The following is an 18,111-nucleotide window of genomic DNA, read 5'->3' as shown; positions in this document are numbered from 1 at the left end:
GAGGAACCACTGAGTTTGCTTCCATAGCTGCTCACAGTGAAACTGATCTGCTTCACAGGACAAAAGTCTAAATATAACTCAAGTGTCTGAGTAATAGGGTATGTTGCAGTTTTTCCATGTGTTAGCAACAAAAAGCTGCAGTGGGCACCTAAGGATTCCCTCAGTCAGATATTATCTGCTTCGTGCAATGCTCCTAAAGACCTACTGCTGTGATATTTGTCATTTCTCGGTCTACCTCAGCATCCCAGGGAAAGCTGCATGAAATGTTGTGGCAAGAGTGGCATGGCCTGGTGATTGCAGACATCATCTCAGGGACAACCCCAGCACCTCCGTAAACAGAAAACTCAAGACAAGGCAGTAAAAAAGGGGTGCTGGTAGGGCACTGGCAAAAGGCAGGAGGAGGTCAAGTTTGTTTCATGGAGGATAAACTGGGTTTAGCATATACGGGTAAAGATCTGCTCTGGATACAACTCCACATCGATTATTATGCTGCCGCTCCGCCAGTTTGTGGCCTTCTCATCCAACAGAACATTAACAGGGAAATACCAAAAGCCCAAAGACTTGAATGGCTCCTGCTGTCCCTTTAACCAGAAAAAGCTACATGAAGTAGGAAGCTGATCTTGGAAGGCAATCTGCTTAGATGTGTACAGGCTAAAAGTGGAATAATCCCTGAGGTCTTTTTTTGTTTGCTGTTTTTTTTTGTTTGCTGTAATTTGGGCAGAAAGCAAAAGCAGCTGAATTTTTCAAAGCTGTAATGTGCAGGTGGGTCTGTCCTTCTGCCTGCAATAGCAGCGAAGGTGGCTAGCCTGCTTTTCTGTAAAAAGGGTAGGAGGTACAGATGCTCTCTTTCAAAAACTCTACATTGCTGCTGAATATTTCTGAAGTGGTTTTGCGGGTGATGGATAGTTCTGAATCCACAGTGCCATGTGTGAAGAGGTAGAAACAGAGAAATGCCTTCTGCTTCTCCTGAGAGAAAAGTTGCTTTTTCCTGGGTGTAAATATGTGTGGTCAGACAGGTCCTCACCAATACCTGAGGAGGATTCATTATGATTGGTTTTAATCCTTCCTGAGCAGGAGGAAAAAGGTTAATTTCCTGGGTAGAAGCATTTGTCTGGTCCACAGACTGCTCAGAGGACTGGGGGAGGCGGAGAATCACTCAAGAATGAGAAGATGGGCTAAGTTTTCACAGGTCTGTTGTTCTTTATCTATTTATTATAGCCGATGATAGCAGTGAGGTTGTGCTGAGTGGCTTGTAGAAACAACTGAACGATGGTTTCCTTTCCCTCTACCCCGTCCCTGGAGCAGGTGCAGCTGGGAAAGTCTCAAGTGAAGCCGATTTGCTAAAGCTGTACTGGTATGGATGGCATGGAAAATAAAGCATTTTTAACCAGGGTGCAAACCTCCTTGTGAGATCCTTTAAATTCCTTTTTTTGAGATGGGGGGAACCTCAAACGGCCGGAAGTGAATCTCCATCTCCTTTGGGGAGACAGCAGTGGAGGTTCTTCATTGGAGGTTCTTTTGTGTACTGCTATTGAGCAACCACTTGGGAACCTTAATCCCAGGAAAGCATGAGCTGGTCTATAATCGCTTTCTAGTCTCAGGAGCACATGGGTGGGTTTTTTTAAAAAATGCGGTAGGCATCAAGTAGATAACCCCAAGGATTAAGAATATATTAGACTATTTAGACTCTAGTCAGCAAGCATAAAGTGGGGAATTGCTCTGAGTATCTGGATTACCCTCGTGAGTCAGAGTTGTTGCTGTGTTCTCATAGAGTGAACTCTTTTGGGGAGACACTTTCCTTTCGCAGGGGTAGGGGAACACTGCTAATTTTAAGGCAAGAACTGATAGCTGGGAAATGGTAATAAACCTGAGGACTGTAGTCAGTATCAGTGAGCTGAAGCTGCATTAGTAATTAAGTGCATTATCTGCAGTGTTCCAGAACGCGAAACTATTATCTGAACGTACTCACAAAAGGCCGTCTTGCGTTTGAGGAAGAAACTTTTCTGTGGATTCTGTTCTGTTGCAGAAAGGAAAAATTTTGCCATTATCTTTTCAATTCTGGAGGCTTGCAGAGTTACTTAACTGCTGAGTATTTATTTGGATAAGAACTGGTAAGTATTTCATCCTGTGCCCTTGAAATCAGACTCTGTCCCTTTTGGCCTGCCCCTTAGCAAGCTAATCACCATTCTCTTTTTTATTGCAATTGGTGTGTTTGATGTTAGAGCACTCTGCTTCTATGAGACTTCATTTGTTGTTGCTGTTATGCTTCGCCTCTCTGTAAGTCTTGCTCTAGTGCTGCCAGTTTAAAGGACCTTCTTAAATTAATGTGGTGAATCTCAGTTCTTATAAAGTAATCATCTCTTAGCTTTATTAATCCCTTCTTATTATGAGTCCAGGGGCAGCTAAAGGCTTAGACTAGAGCAGCTCTCTGCTGCGTCATGCCCGACCCGTAAGTCTATTGAGCCAGCACTGCTTTCTCTGTTTACAGTCTAAATAGGAAAAACCAAAACTGAGAAGGAAAACAGATACCCTGTCATTAAGGGGCTTGACCGAGGCCACAGAGCAGAGCTGTTTGCAGAGCACCCTGATTCCCTGGTGACTGCTGTCCTTGTCAAACTTATGGAAGCCATGGAGCTGCCTGCTGCGTTGCTGCATGGGAACATTGAAGGTAATTAGGTGTACATGAACATTTCTCTGATTATCCTCTGGATATATAATATTAACTTTCCCAAGTTACACAGAGAAGATGATGCACAATTATTTGCCAGCCTGCATATCTGAGAAGTAGCAAATGGAACAGTCCTGACTCCACTGAGAAATGAGATGCAAAGAACTTGCACCGGTAGAGGCACCGGGGTATATTGGTTTTGCTCATAAATCTTCTAAAGTACCTGGCTGGTAAGATTTGCTTGCCTCGCTCAACATCCCAAAACAGTTCTCTGGTTTAATACAGGTGTTCTGTTTTTGTAGAAGATGGGAAGGAAGCCTGTTGGCCTGGAGGTGAAGCCCTGCTGCATTTTTTGGAGCGGAAAAAGCCATCAAGGCAGTCTTACTTTTTCCTGCACCTCTGGTGGGAAGGTAGGGCTCCTGCTACTCCTGTACCAAGCAGGAAATAGTCATCCACGGCAGAGTGATACTACGGTCATGCCCTCCTGTTGCCACTGAAACTAAACTGCGGCGACAGCCATCCTCTCCCTTCCCTTAGACAGCTTTTCTCAATTCTTACCTTTTCCAAGTCAACTTTTAAAGGCCAACTACACTAGGAGGAGCTCTTCCTCCTTCATCTCCTCTCTCCCTGCTCAGCTAGCTATTCGCCAAAGCTCCGAGTTGCTTTCGTGTGGGCTGCTTACTCCCTGCCCAGCTCCTTAAATCCTCCGGGCTCCTCTGGGCATGTAAGCTCCCCTTGGGGTACGAACGAAACACTAGTTCCACCGACCCTTTTCCATACTGTGCTTGCTGGGCGTTTCACGACAGTCAGCCTCTCACTACGCTTCTCCTGTTGGCTCGTTTGCAGAAGTGGCTGAGGCGCTCTGCATTTCGCGGCTTCGCTGTCGTTATTCCTTTGTCAGTACAGACACAACCCCAGGCACGCCGCTGCCAACACGCAGGCCGGCAGCCAACGTCCCAGCTAACATCGGTCCGGTTTTTTCCTTCGGTTTGGTTCACTCCGAGAGCCGCAAAGATCAGGCAGGCCACGCGCACAGAACGCTTGCTTCCGTAGCTCCTGGCGCCAGGCGGGGTGAGCTGGAGCGCTGACCCCGCGGGCACACGACTGAAGCCACGCCAGCCCCGCGCCTGGCCACCCCTGCCCCCCGTCACGCTCCCGTTACGGGCAGTGGCTCCCCCGGCCAGACGGCGTTTCTCCCGGAGCCGGCAGCCGACCGGGCCCTCGCAAGCCCTCGACGTGGCGGGAGCCGTCACCACCCCAGCGCCCCCCGCCAGCAACCCAGCGCCCGCGCACGGTTCCTCGTGCTGGAGACCTTCCGGTCCCGCCGCGGCCTCACGGGCAGGGGACGGCACGCAGAGGCCGCTTACTCTGCTGGCGGGGCGGGCGCGGGGCGCTCACTAGGCCGCAGCCCCCACGGCCGAGCTCTGCCGCCGCTATCACGACGGGCGGGGCGGCACCGCCCGCGGGAACCACCGCTCCCGGCATACCGTGCGCGCCACCGGCCCTCACAGGTGCGGGGGATTGGTGGGAGCGGGGCCAATCGCGAGTGCGGACCTTGCCCGGCGGTCCCGCCTCCTCGCCGCCTCCGCGGGGAGGTTTTGAAAAAGTTCTCAGGTGCGCGGGGGCGCTTCCCTCCCCGGGCGGGCGGGTCCCGCCCGGCGGGGGCTGGGCTGGTGTTCGGGGGGAGCGGGGTTTCGGGTGCTGGGGGCGAGCGGGGGCCGGGTCTGGGCTGCGGCTGTGGGCGCAGCGGCGGGTCCCGGCGCGATGGGGCGGGCGGGGACCGTGCGCCACCGCAGCGCAGCCCCTGCGCGCCTTGAGGCGCCGAGGCGGTGGGGTGGTTTGCTGAGGCCCAGGTGAAGGGGCCGTGTCGGGGTCCGTCTCCGTCACCCGGTGTGACTCCGCGCCGGCGCGCGGCTGTGTTTTGCCCCCCTCACGGGTGTCCTTGCCCGCCTGCCCGGCCCGGGCCCAGGCGCCGCGGTCGCTTCGGTCCCAGACTCCGTCCCCTGAGGCGGTGCCTGGGCTCCGTAATGGCGGAGGCGGAGCGAGCAGCTGGTGCGGGAAATGGTTATTGGCACAGCTGGTCACCTGGGGGGACGGTGGATACTGCGAAGGTTTGGTTTCCCCCTCCCCTGTCTAAAGAGGGTTTCGCGGAGGCCGCACAAGAGTTTCCATCTTGTGAAGGTGTGGAGGCCTCTGCATCTGCAAAAGTTGTATCAATTCCCCATTATTTAAAACCCTTTTTATTGTGCCTGAACTTCTGGCTAAATAAATACTAGGAATATTGCCTAAATAATGTATGTGAAACAGCTGTGTGCTCGAACATACCTATAGGTTAGGAATACAGGCTTTAGATTGTACCCAGCTGAAAGCCATCCTGTGGCGTTTTGTTCAGTAGAATGAAATGACCAAAAAAAAAAAAGGACAGATGCAAATAGCTGCGTGCTCAGGGAGGAAGGATTGGTAGTGGCACTATAGTCTTATCTGCTATGCAAAATAGCCTTAAGGCTTACGTGAAATAGATACTCTTTAAGCAGGAGTTTCGATAAATACAATTTGCTTAAGTGACTGAATATACCACAATTGTTGCTGCCTTGGTCCAATGGTATTTTTATTCATTTTTACAATAAAGTAATATTTACATTGTAGTTCTCATCTTCATGTGTTTAGCTTTGGCCTCTGGTTTCTTTTACGCTGTTGGTTAAATAACTCTATTAACTGTGTTTGTTTCATAAATTGTTACATAGACTATTACGAGATGGGTTTGACTAGTTTGACCATCTTGAGTCTTGCGTGCTAAAGTATGTTTCCAGTCCTTCAGTCTTTCTGGAGTTTCCTTTCAGGGTCCTTCCTGTTCTTTCAACATCTGCCACGAATCCCGCTTCACAAGGACCAAGTGTTGTGTTGTAGCAGTGTTTGTTCTACGGCTAAACTCTTACCATGATTACTCCACTATTCGTGTTAAGGCATCCAAGGGTAACCTTAATTCTTTCCAGTGAGGTGTGGCATGAGGAGTTCTTGTTCAGTTCACCACAGAGTAATTTGCAGCCTTCTTATGTCCCAGAAACTTCTGTCCTATAAGCATTGCTGACTCTTCTGTTCTTACTGGCATGATCTCATACATGGTCAAATATGAGGAGATATAATTTAACATAGCTGCTTTCAGAGTGATAATATAATGTAATGTAGATTTATAAGGGAAGTCTATAGCACATTATATGTATATACACACACATGTGCACACTTTCCTGTTCTTTAGCAAGGAGTGTAATTGTCTGCATAGTCATATTCCACGCATCTTTCAAAAATTTTTTTGTTTGCCCTGTAGATTGGGGAGCATGGCTGCTAAGAAACTGAGAAGAGCAAGGTTGTCTCAGGAGCTGTGTGAAAGGTTGAGCCGCCATCAGATCACTACCTGTCAGGTGAAAGGGTTGTTTTATGTTTGAGGCGGGTGTTTTTTGGGGTTGGTTGTTTTGCTGTTGTTTTTTTTTGCGGGGTGAGTGTGGGAATGTTGTGTTTTAATACATGTACTGTTTACTTTTTTTTTGGTTTAATTTGCAGGGAGCTTTACTTTCTATAAAGTAGGGGGCACTTCAGGCTCTATCTGGACTGCTGCCTTGTAAAAAAATATAGCTTTAAAACTATAGATGGCTAACTAAATCATTTGAACTTGTATGTACTTACTACCTTCTCTTCTGAAGAACCTGAAGATGCTTTATTTTAGCAAGGGTGTGCAGCTACTACTTGTATGGAGTAAGACATCCGTTTGTGAACACATCACAAAATTGTGTTTATAATACATAATCTAGTGTGCGAACGTGCTGTGATGTTACACTGTCGGTTATAGGTTGATCCAGCAGTGCGTTCTGAAATTGTTCTTATGAATGCTCACCTAAAGAGAGCCAAGAGGCTCTATGTATTTCAGTAGTATGCACCATAAATACAGGATCTAGCCCTAGGACTGCAATCTAGAAGACATGAGGTAATTTGAATGTTTTTCAGGTAGGAAGAGACTTTTGTGGACAAAAAGATGTTACCTTGTTGCAGTTCCATCACATAGTTCTTGAATGTTTGGTCCTTAGACTCCATGTCCTTTAAAATATCAATCAATTTTCTTTAATATACTGGTATAAGAGAAAGGTAGGAGCGGTATAGCACAATAGTGTGGCACAGTTGGTAAACCTGTGGAATGTCTACTAGTTGTGTATAAATTGCATCAGTTTAGTTTCCAGTCTTGATTTCTGTGTCAAGCTCTCTGAACTGTTCTGTCATCTTTCAGGACTTTTTATGTCTTTCCCTCTTGGAGCTAATGAAAGTGACGGGACAGAGCTACTATGATGTGCAGAAGCTTCTTTGTAAAGTCAGCCGAGCTTGTGCTCCCAAAATGCAGACAGTAAGTAAGCTTGTGTTGATTCTCTTTTTAATACAATATCTGGGAAAAAGCTAAACAGTGTCACTCATCGTTTTACTTGGGAAGTTTGTGGTGTCTCAGTTTGATTGCACAATGAAATAGTACTTTTATTTTTATTTTTAAATTTTTATTTAGGCACTTTAGTTTGATGCAATGACTTTTATTAGGCGTTACAGCCTCAAGAGATTGTTCAGGCTTGCAGAATCGATTCTGAGCGCAGTAGGGAGAAACAGTGTTCTCTCTTGCAATCCAGCATATAAAAATTGTTGCTAGTTTGAACCCTGCAACTAAAAAACCCGCATTGGTTAATACAAGCAAGGAATAAGAATTTCAGTATAAACTGCTTTTATACGTAAAATTGGTGCCAAGAAGTGAAGTGATCCTGAAAATAACTTCTTCAGGATTTTTTCCATCCATGTAAATGAGCTGTAGTGTGGTTTAGGCTACAGGTGGTATAGCTGGGGAGAGTGCAAGAAGAAAACAGATGTTAGCTGCTATGCAGTGGCTGGATTTTGTTTTCTTTATTGAGTTCAGGTGAAAAGATGTCAAAAATGGTGTCTTTTTAGAACAGAGAAGACATGGACAGTTCTGTCCTATGTCAGTGTAACCTTCGTTGTTTCCTGAAAAAAGTAAGCCATGTCAAAGCTTATTATGTGTAATTGGCATAGTAATTGTAGCAGTAACTCTAAAACTTTAAATTCACAAACATACTGCATTAAAGTTAGCGATATGCAGAATTAAGATGACTTGTACTGAACGGATTAAAAGCTAGCCAATTACTACTTTTCCATCAGTAACTTAATAATCAGTATTTTCAAGACAGATGGAAGTTTAGAGTTCTAGCATTTGATTTAGCCTGTCATCCACACATCACTATTCAATCAAATTTCTTTGCCGAGAAGCTTGGCAGATACTGAAGTTTGTCAGATGGCAGTTGTCAAGGACTGTTAATACAGAGCCAGCTGACAGATGACCAGCTATCTAAGTGCATACAATAAAGAGCTGTACTTCCAGAAACAGAGGATGTTAGCTCTTTTTAAGGGATGCGGATTGAATCTTTATGAACACAGGATTTCAAATGGACTTCAGGTCAGAGGGACTGATGTAACATCATGACTGATGTAGCAAGAAGGTTTGACAATACCTTTGAGTAAAAAAAAAAAATAAATTAGATGATAGGAGATATAAATAAAGGAAAAATACTGTCCAGGTATAACATTGGAAGCACTGGCAGCAGCAGTTGAGAATATGCCAAGATATACAGTAAAACTCTTAATTGCTGGAAAACTTGCTTCGCAGTATGAGGTACAGAGTGAAGCCTACTCAGCTCATCAGAGAGGAAGTTAGTTAAGGGGTGACTTGATCACATTATATGCTGAGTAGGAAAAGATAGTTATATTAGAGGTCTCTAGAGTCTAGCTGAACAAAAACCTGAACAAGATCCAGTAGCGGGAAGATAAATTAAAAAAGAAATCCCTTAAATGGGAAGTAATAAGAACATCTTTAGAAACTAACTTAAGTTACTATTGGAAAAGGTTGTCTAAGGATGTGGTAATTTTTTTGTTCACTTGGACTCCTGATAGACTTTTTTTTTTTTTAACTGAAAGACATTCTGTTTCAACTTTAGTTTTGTGGGTTAAATACAGAAATCACTGGGTAAAATTTTGAAGTCCATGTTAGGCAGGAAAGCTAGACTAGAACATTGTTTCCGTGGTCTACAGATTTTGTTTCCAGTCTACAGAGTTTAAGTCCTGTCTGAAGTTAAACAAAAAATGATTAAAATATGTTGCAAATCCTTCTTCGTTAGTACATGTATTCACTCTTAAAGTGAATCTGAGCATAAACTGTGATCCCATTTAAGTAAGGTAAAATGCATTGTTTTTTGTATTGGCCTGTTCTGTGTCTTAAAAGCTATTTTTTGTATATTTCTCCTTAGTAGAACTGAAAAACAGAGGTCTGAATGAATTTTAAATATTTTTCTAATATACTACCTGTCATAACCTAGGGAAGAACTGTAGCATAAAAAAAGGAAGGTACAAGCTGTCTTAGGTCTGTCCAGCAGACTGTCTTAGGGCTGAGATAAATCTGATGCCTGTATTTTTCTCAGGCACGGAGAAATTGGTTTTTCTGGAGTGCTCAGTGATGGCAGCTTACAGCAGTACACTGTGACAGGGCTTCGAGAATCTCTGTTGTTGTGCCAGGGGTCTGAAACCGCTGGGAACTCTTAGCTATAACTAGAGCAACAGCCTTTAGATCTTGGACTGTTCCTTTTAAAAACAAAACCGCTGGTGTTCAGGATGCTCAGTGGTTGAGGAATGTGTCAGTTTTAGCAGATGTCCGCAAGGTGTGAGCAAGACCTGTTTGTTTTGGAAACATCATGTGTTAGTGTTTCCAGATCAGCATTTCCATTTTGTTATTTCTTCTTTGTCTGGTTTAAATTGATTCCCCAAATGAAAAAAATTCTTATGAACTAGGATTCTGATCTTGGGCCAGTACCTTTAGTCTGAGGAGGAACTAGGAATTCAGCCATTTTCTTTTCTGTACCTGTCCTGTCATCTTGACTGGTCTTTCCTCACAAAAGTGGAAAATTATGAATGGCTACAGGATCAGTCCAGGCTTGTTCAAGGACTTGGGAATCTTTAACGAACCTTTCCTTCAACCCAGCTAGTTTCAAATTAATAACAGAGGTTGGCCAGGGATTTCTTGGTTTTAGGTTTTATGGCAGTGTTTTGCAGTGGTCACTAACCATACATACAGTGTTTACTTATTTAAAAGTTGGAGTTTTATGGGTTGAAAGCAAGCCTTGTTGAATAGGAGCAGAGAAAACCTTTCACACTTCATTATTAAAGACATCTAATATTGTGGTGAGGGAGATACATCAAACTTTTAAATGTACTTTGTGAGCTATAAATGAAATATAAATGCTAGAAAAGGTGATGAGCGAAGAGAGGACTACAGCTGAAGATAGGAATAGTGTGCTTATTGGCAAGTGTCATTCCAGGCTGATGAAAGCAAATGCGAGAACCTTGCTATTTCCATTAAAAAACCCAAAAAAAGCATTTTATGATTTGTGTGTTTGTTTTCTTTTGCTTTTACCCCTCCTTTTGTAGGCTTATGAAATGAAACTGAGGAAGTCTGTCAATCCCTCTTCAGCTTTTTTATCCACCACACTGCATAGTTTGGATAAAGTCTTGCATGGTGGAGTGCCCTGTGGATCCCTCACAGAGGTAACTTGTTTAATGTATTTTACTGCACATCACACCTAGGAGTCAAAAGTCACAGGTAGTTTGGACTGTCTTGTCAAGTGCTTTAAACACAAAAACCACAAAAATTTTGGATGAGAAGTGCCTTTTGTTAATTGGTAGAGGCTGCAGTTTTTGTTTTGGCGTTGGTCTTTCCCACGTCCCCCCCCCGCCCCCAACCTTCCCCGCACATCAGGTAAGTAAGAAAATGAAGGAATTAAAAAAAAATGTGACCCTATTTTCCTTTAAAAAAGTGAAAATTTTCCCAGGAAATCTGGGAGGATTGTTGGCTGGATTTTACAGTGGGAAAGTTGCAGTGTGGTTTCATGGTCAGAGCACAAGGTGCTGAATTAGGAGTCTGTCCTCATAATACCAATTCATGCTGACTTTACCAAGTCATTAGTTTTATGAAGGTACAATAAGCAATTAGGACAAAAGTGTGAAGCATATAGGCATGAGAATGACTTTACAGGGGTTTTATATATAAATGTAATTAATTTATGCAAGAAATAATGCTTTTTTAAAAAGAGTGTAATTGAAGCCTGTATTATGTACGTACACATCGCAGCACTACATACTGCATATCTGTCTGTCTGTAACTGTTACTCTCTGGATGCAATGCTATTTTTTGCTTAGAATTTTCTTTTAAGAAGGAGGAAGCACTTCATCTTCTAATAACTGTTTTTCTCTATGACCTCGCAGAAAGTGATAATAACTTGCATAGTTTCTGTAATCTGGAGAGACAGGATTTGTGTAGATGCTCATAGGAGTCACTGAGTATTATAAAAATACAAAGATGCAATCTCTGGCTTAGGAATTTGTTGAGCAAATTTGCATGGAGATGGAGAAATGTATATATGGGAGGGAATATCAATATATGTGTGCTCTGTTCTTATGTTATTCCCCTAGCCATCTGTTGCAGGCCCTTGGTAGAGACAGAATCCAGAACTAGAGGGACATTGGTTTTATGCAACGTGGCCCTACTTGCCGCCTTGAAGTAAAGTTTTGGATGCAGCTGTGCACTTGAAATTAGTGGAGAAATATATATGTTGTGCCTTGTGCTCTGAATTTAGACAGGTTGGAACCCTTTTTTTCCTCAAACACTTCAACGGTCCTTACCAAGTGCTTTTCTTCGTATGCTGTGGCAAGTTGCCACAGTAGAGGAGTAGAAGTGAGATGTTACAAAAATCTTACTATGAGGAAAATACATTTTTTCCACACCATATAATCAAACTAGATTGTTTTTGATCTCAGGTAGAAATCACTTATGCAATCTGATAGTGACTTAAAACATAGTAGTGTTTAAGCAACACTGTTTAGACTGTAACAGTTTCTGCTCTAGTAAACTCTTACATAATGAGAGGCTATTACTTTTTAAAGATTCTGAGTATTTCTTTTTGTATACGATGTACAGGAATATACACCATTCAAGTGTTTATAAAAATATTTAAGAATGCATCCATGAATCACAGAATGGTAGGAGTTGGAGGGGACCTCTGGGGATCCACCCCCCCCCCCCCCCCCAAAGCAGGGTCACCTAGAGCAGGCTGCACAGGATCTTTTTGAGGCAGGTTTTGAATATCTCCAGAGAAGGAGACTCTACAACCCCTCTGGGCAGCCTGTTCCAGTGCTCCGTCACCCTCAGAGGGAAGAAGTTCTTCCTCATGTTCAGACGGAACTTCCTGTGCTTCAGTTTGTGCCCATTGCCCCTTATCCTGTTGCTGGGCACCACTGGAAAGAGTCTTGCCCCATCCTCTTGACACCTACCCTTAAGATATTTATAAGCATTTAGTCCTAATCATCCTCGTAGCACTCTGTTGGACTCTCTCCAGGACGCAGTACTCCAGATGGGCCTTCACTAGGGCCTAGTAGAGGGGGAGGAGAACCTCCCTCCACCTGCTGGCCATACTCTTTTTAATGCACCCCAGGATCCCATTGGCCTTCTTGGCAGCCAGGGCACACTGCTGGCTGATGGTCAACCTGTCGCCCACCAGGACACCCAGGTCCCTCTCCGCAGAGCTGCTCTGCAGCAGGTCGGCCCCAAGCCTGTACTGATGCATGGGGTTGTTCCCCCCCAGGTGCAGGACCCTGCACTTGCCCTTGTTGAACTTCATCAGGTTCCTCTCTGCCCAACTCTCCAGCCTGTCCAGGTCTCACTGAGCAGCAGCACAGCCTTGCTGTGTATCAGCCACTCCGCCCAGTTTTGTGTTATCAGCAAACTTGCTGAGGGTACGCTCTGTCCCTTCATCCAGGTCACTGATCAATAAGCTGAACAAGACTGGGCCCAGTACTGACCCCTGGGGAACACCACTAGCTACAGGCCTTACATTGATCTGTCAGAATTAATATTTTCTTCATATTTAGGCCTAGCTTTGTTACCAGTTTACTTTAAGAAAATCGCATCGGGAAAACTTAAGATGAATACTGCAAGTCTTTAAATTCTGGGAGAGAAGACTTGCTAAATTCTGTTTCACTGAAGAAGAAAGACCTGTTCGTATGAGTAGCAGTGAGAGTTTAGCTAACCTTTGACCTCAAAGTTTTGTGTTGGGGTTTGTTTTTAATTTTTGTTTGTTTGTTTGTTTGAAAGTCAGTCCTGCAAGCAGTTGATCTCAAAACATGGATGTCACATATTGTTTCCTGAGATGGTATAAAATAATGCCCTTCTGGAAGTAACTGCAAATGCTTAATTTTCCAGATCTGTGTGTTTGGTAATACTTCTCAGTTTGGTTGATTATCACAATACTCAAATTTTTTTTTTTCAGCGTTTCCTTAAAACATTTATCTCTTCAGATATGAGAAAATCTGTGAAACTGTTGCTAAACTCTATTTTAAGAACAGTCATATTCCGTATATATCAATGTATTTAAAGGTAGTTGGGGGAAATGAATATATTAAAAGATAGGCTGAACTTTTATATGTATGTAAATGAAAAGCACTTCACCAGGAAGGGTGTTGCACTTTAAGTTTTCTTCTGAAAAAATTTCTGAATGTGAAGGATGGGTAATCTCATTGAGCGACTGAGATGTTAAAAGTCTGTACAAGATGCCTGGTGGGTGAGATCAGAACTGGAAGTAGTCCGTCCTTCCACCAGTAGCTTGGTCGTGGTTGCACCCTCATGCCAGATTAACAGTACTGATGCATAATAAATATTTCATCAGAAATATTATAGAGAGAACTAGGTAGACTCCAGAAATCAGATGACTAACTTACCAAAAGTTCATTTTGTATCTAAAAAACAGTTCAGTTTGTATAAAAAAAATGAAAAAGTATTGCTTTTTATTTGCCTTTTAGGGACTAAATGTGGAAAGCACATATTGGGGGTTTCTCACCAAACATAAAGGCAGAGAGCAATTAACTCTGCACAAACTGTGTTTCTCATTTAAAGCCTGGTTCTGGAGATTTTTAAAAGCATTTTTGCAAGAGTCATGAGATCTGAATTAGTTTCAAAGGCTGGCAGCACTGCAAGTGTTCTTCAGTATGATTATTAGATGAAATTCTAGTAGAAAGTTATCAAGTGTCTGCTGCTGCTGCTTTGATGTTGTAGTTGAGTTTGCGAACACTTTCAGGTCATGTTCTTTTTGGATTCAAGTCATTTTGGGACTTAATTTTAATTTGCTCTTTTGCAATTTACTGGGGCATAGCTGACCAACAGGTTGCCCTTTGGTGTTTTTTGTTATTAGGCAGATTTTCTAAGTCTGAGAAGTTCTCTTCAAAAGTATGTTGTGTGCAGCATTTACTTCCTTACTGGTGTGGCTAAATTGTCATCTTCCTGTTGCTTTACCCAGCAGTGAGGGTGGTTGGAAACTTGGAATTTGAGTACATGAGCCACAGGGTTAAGACTTGTGGTGGTATCTTCTGCAGCCAAAGCTGCTTGCTTTTTGAGTGCCAGAGGGATTTGATTTGCGTTACACTGTCTCAGGCCATTTTTTCCCAAACCACTATTAGATTTTAAGTTGGAAATTAAATCGTAGCTGAAATTTTGTGGTCAGATGTCAGAGCTTTTGACCAACTCCTCTGAGGAAAAATTAAAGTAATGACTTTGTGAATGTTGAGGAGTTCAATCCCCTGGTAGCTGAAGAAGAATTAGCTCCTTGTGACTTCATCCAAACCCTACAAATGTTGCAGAGAAAATAATATATAGCTGATTAAAAAATACAAGTATATTTTATTAGACAGAGAGAAATTAAAAACTGTTGTAGTCTTCACATTTCTGTCTGGGTGGACTTGGATTTTTTTTCAGAGCAAATTTAGAGTAAAACAAACTAAGCAAACTTTTTGCAGACATTTGATTTAAATTATATTGGAGGAATTTTAGTTTTTTTAACTAAGATTGTGTTGTTCAAAACACTTGCTGAATGAGTGGTAACTATAATAAAATGTGGTAGTTTTAAAAAATTGTTCACTGTGGATTATTTAAAATTCCATTTTAATGTCCTTTAAAGGAATGCTGATAGAAGATGAAGTATTGTTTCCTTTGGGCATAGAAATTCTTTCTTGCTCCGTTGGCTTGCTTCTTTGTACTACCTTGTCCTGCAAGATTCCCAGACTTTCTTTGCTATGATACTTGTATTCTCAGACATTTTTACAGAATCTCTGCTGAATTAGCTCCTGCGTGAGCCACTGAAAGAAATGTTGATTCCAGTGCACCTCTCGGGCAAGGCTGAAACTACAAACGTTCTTATGAGGTCTCCTCACAGTTGTCCAAACATTTTAATTCGAAAACTGGATTGATGCCCTCCCCTCATTCATTTCAAGTCATCTTTTTAACTAGAAACAGCTGGTGAGATTCCTTGGCTATCACGACCTAAGGAATGTGTATTGCCTCTGCAATTTTTTTTATATGCTTTGAGTTCACATCAGAAGGTGGCAGCTATGGTTGATACGATATTTTGTAATTTAAGTACGCTGGATGGAACACAGATAATTGCATAAATATGACTGATTCCTGATCTGTAATTCACTGAACGCAGTGTGTGCTTCTAAATAAAAATAAGCTAATGCTTCGCTTGCATTCCAGCTTCAAGTAGATTGACTGATATGGTTTGGTTTTCAGGCCTTGTTTAAAGACAAAAGTGATTAAGGGGATTTTAACCAACTGTTGACGGTAGCTAATGTGTAACTGTAGCTAATGCAGTCCCTCAGTGTTTCCCTATAAATTTTCTGTGCTTCAAGTCACGCTGCTGCTTGAAACGATGTCATAGGAATAGCGTAGTATCTGGTGGTGAAAGGATGTTTGTACTTAAAAACAAACTGTTGAGCATTTAGGCTCAAAAATCAGTTTGATTTTGAATGTTGTAAGGTTTCTTTTTTAATTTAAAACAACAGATCTGTATTTAAGCCTTTGCTTTGGCAGTACGAGGTGTTTTGAGGACGTATGCTTCATTTTGCAGTTTAGCTTCACTGGAGAGGCTTACTTTTATCCTGCATTATTATTTAGACCCTACTAGCACCAGTATGAACCCATCACTCTGTTTATAGTGTCTAAAGTCAATTCAACTTTGTATTTGCTGTTTTTCTGCCCTCTTAGTATTCAAGATGTCATCATCTCCCTTCCCGTAAGCAGTGACAATGTGATAATGTATTTAGAGAACCGCTATAGTAGTAGTGAACATATGATTATCTGAATACAGAGCCCAGCATTCATTTACAATTTCTGCAAGATCTGCAGTGGATAAAGAACCGCATATTGCCACCTCTAGTAGAAAAATCTTTCTCTCAGAAACTGGAGATCTCAGCAAACAATGTATTCTTTTGATCCTTGTGATTTTTCTCTTGGATCAAAATCATACTGGAACCATTTCATGCAAGTCGAGTGTGCTCTTTTTGAGTACTGCTTAACCACAGCAGGCTTCCAGTAAGCGCAGGTGGATGCTTAAAATTGGCAAGCTGGTCTGGATCATTAAATGGTGCTCATGTTGAAATATGGTAGTAGGGAGTTAACACCAATGACAAAACACATGCTTCATAGCAGCGTGTAGTCTCTGGGACAGATAAAATCTCTCTTATGTATGTATGTGGTTCATATTGAACATTCAGTCTTCACAGGTTAGAAGTGATTATCCTTGTGATTTCCAAGGGAGACCTGGTTGTAACCAAGGTAATACTGATTCCTAAGCAGTCATTGACATCTGTGAACTCATTAATTCTGGACTTTGTTCAGCTCTGAAGGCCACTGATTTCATGTTGGTGGCAACTGTGAATCTTCCAGTTGTGCTCTGTTTCAGAAGGTAGCACAGAGAAGGAGATGGAAGAGAACTGGGTGTGGCTCTAGGGAAGGAAGATCTTGTAGGAGGAGGGGGAGAGTAGGGGACCTCAAATACAAGAGGTGGTAAAGGATGTCAAAGAAATAAAGTACAAACATAATGCTGTGTCTGAAGAAGAGCTGTTTATTCTTCAGTGGGTGAGTTTGACTGCAAGACACAGATCCAAGAGTAACTGCAAGTTGCTCTTATTGGGCTGCATTCAATCTTTTTGTGGCTGTCTCCTCCTTTGGTAGCTGGAAGAGCAGAATTTGAGGAGTTCTGGCTGATGAGTCTTAATTAAAAGTAGAATTAGGGTGAAATGAATGTGACATCTCTTGTTTATGTTACTAATCTTTTTTCTTCCAGATAACTAGCCCACCAGGTTGTGGCAAAACTCAATTTTGTGTTATGGTGAGTGTTCTGGCTACACTGCCTGTAAGCATGGGAGGACTAGATGGGGCTGTTATATACATTGACACCGAGTCAGCATTCAGTGCTGAAAGGTAAGAGGCAAAATTCTAAAATACACACTTGCAGCTTCTTTAGCACCTTTTATCTTGAAGCCTTCAATTATTTTCTGAGCAATAATTAAGCATTTATGAAGTAAATGCCTATGATAGTTATTAAGCATTCATCTGATATATGCAGTTATTCCATAGATGGTGAAATTAATTTAATCGAATGGTTTGCTTATCCTCCTAATTTGTATGATTTTGCAGATTCTGCTTGTGGTACGAGGAGGTGGATGGCGCATACTCCAATTTATAAATGGTCTTAACAGTCCTGTACCTGAAATCTATATTTGCAGTTTAGTTTGTGGAGTTAGCAGGAAGGTTTTGGGGATGTAGATTTTGAGTGCAAAGGAGATGGAAGTTTTTCTGTCAACAGTAGGACTGACATAGCCAGTTTTCCTTCAGATTTCTATCCTATTTCTGCTGAGTGGGGCCCCCTGCCCTTCTGCACTTCCGACTTCCTTCTACAGTAACCTTGCATCTCTGCTATGTCCTTAGTGACAATGCAGTGCTATATTCTATTACCTGTATAACATACCTGGTTCTTCTAATATCTCCTACTTTGCCCATGTGACTGGAACTGCTCAGCTATGCACTCACGATGCCTTCTAACTGCTGAATGGACAGGTGACACTATATGCTGTGTCTGCTTGAGAGTTGCAGGTGTATGCACGTGTTGGTTGCCACTCTTCCCACGCTCACTGTCTGATGAACTGTTGAAATAATTCTCCAGTATTTCATTAAAGATAGCTCTAATTTACTTAGCTACCAGCTTTTCTAAACAATGAGGATTTGAAGGCTTTGAGATGTCTATTCCTTTGTCACTGTTGTTTGGAATCAGTGAGTTCAAAAGTTATTAAGGGTCTAGGGGAGGACAAGAAGTGCAGTAGTCTCATCCTGTTCGTGTAGAAAAATGGGCAGAAAAAGGTTCATTGAAATAATTTAGATGTTTCAGAAGACTTAGTTGTTACACCTATAACCTGAATCTGGAGTATCAAAGCAAGTGTATTTGCATCGTTTAATTGTATGAAATTATCAT

General features: G+C 42.5%; 1 protein-coding gene across 5 annotated transcripts in view; it reads left to right on the top strand.

Moving 5' to 3' along the window:
• Positions 1–2,081: 2,081 nt before the first annotated feature.
• RAD51B (RAD51 paralog B) overlaps positions 2,082–18,111 on the top strand; it is a 423,310-nt gene continuing 407,280 nt past the window's right edge. For 3 of the 5 annotated variants that reach the window (XM_075425162.1, XM_075425159.1, XM_075425163.1), the window contains exons 1-5: positions 4,229–4,282; positions 5,994–6,087; positions 6,945–7,058; positions 10,187–10,303; positions 16,927–17,063. In XM_075425162.1, the coding sequence (XP_075281277.1) occupies positions 6,004–6,087; positions 6,945–7,058; positions 10,187–10,303; positions 16,927–17,063 (452 nt within the window). In that variant the 5' untranslated portion in view covers positions 4,229–4,282; positions 5,994–6,003. Of the gene's footprint in view, positions 2,112–2,488; positions 2,669–2,970; positions 3,079–3,837; positions 4,180–4,228; positions 4,283–5,993; positions 6,088–6,944; positions 7,059–10,186; positions 10,304–16,926; positions 17,064–18,111 lie in introns of those variants that run through there. The other 2 variants (XM_075425160.1, XM_075425161.1) reach the window with 2 other exon arrangements.

This window comes from Opisthocomus hoazin, chromosome 7 (assembly GCF_030867145.1).
Source record: "Opisthocomus hoazin isolate bOpiHoa1 chromosome 7, bOpiHoa1.hap1, whole genome shotgun sequence".
Lineage (NCBI taxonomy): Eukaryota > Metazoa > Chordata > Aves > Opisthocomiformes > Opisthocomidae > Opisthocomus > Opisthocomus hoazin.
The sequence above is the reverse complement of the archived record's forward strand: the minus strand, read 5'-3'. Positions and strand labels throughout refer to the sequence as shown.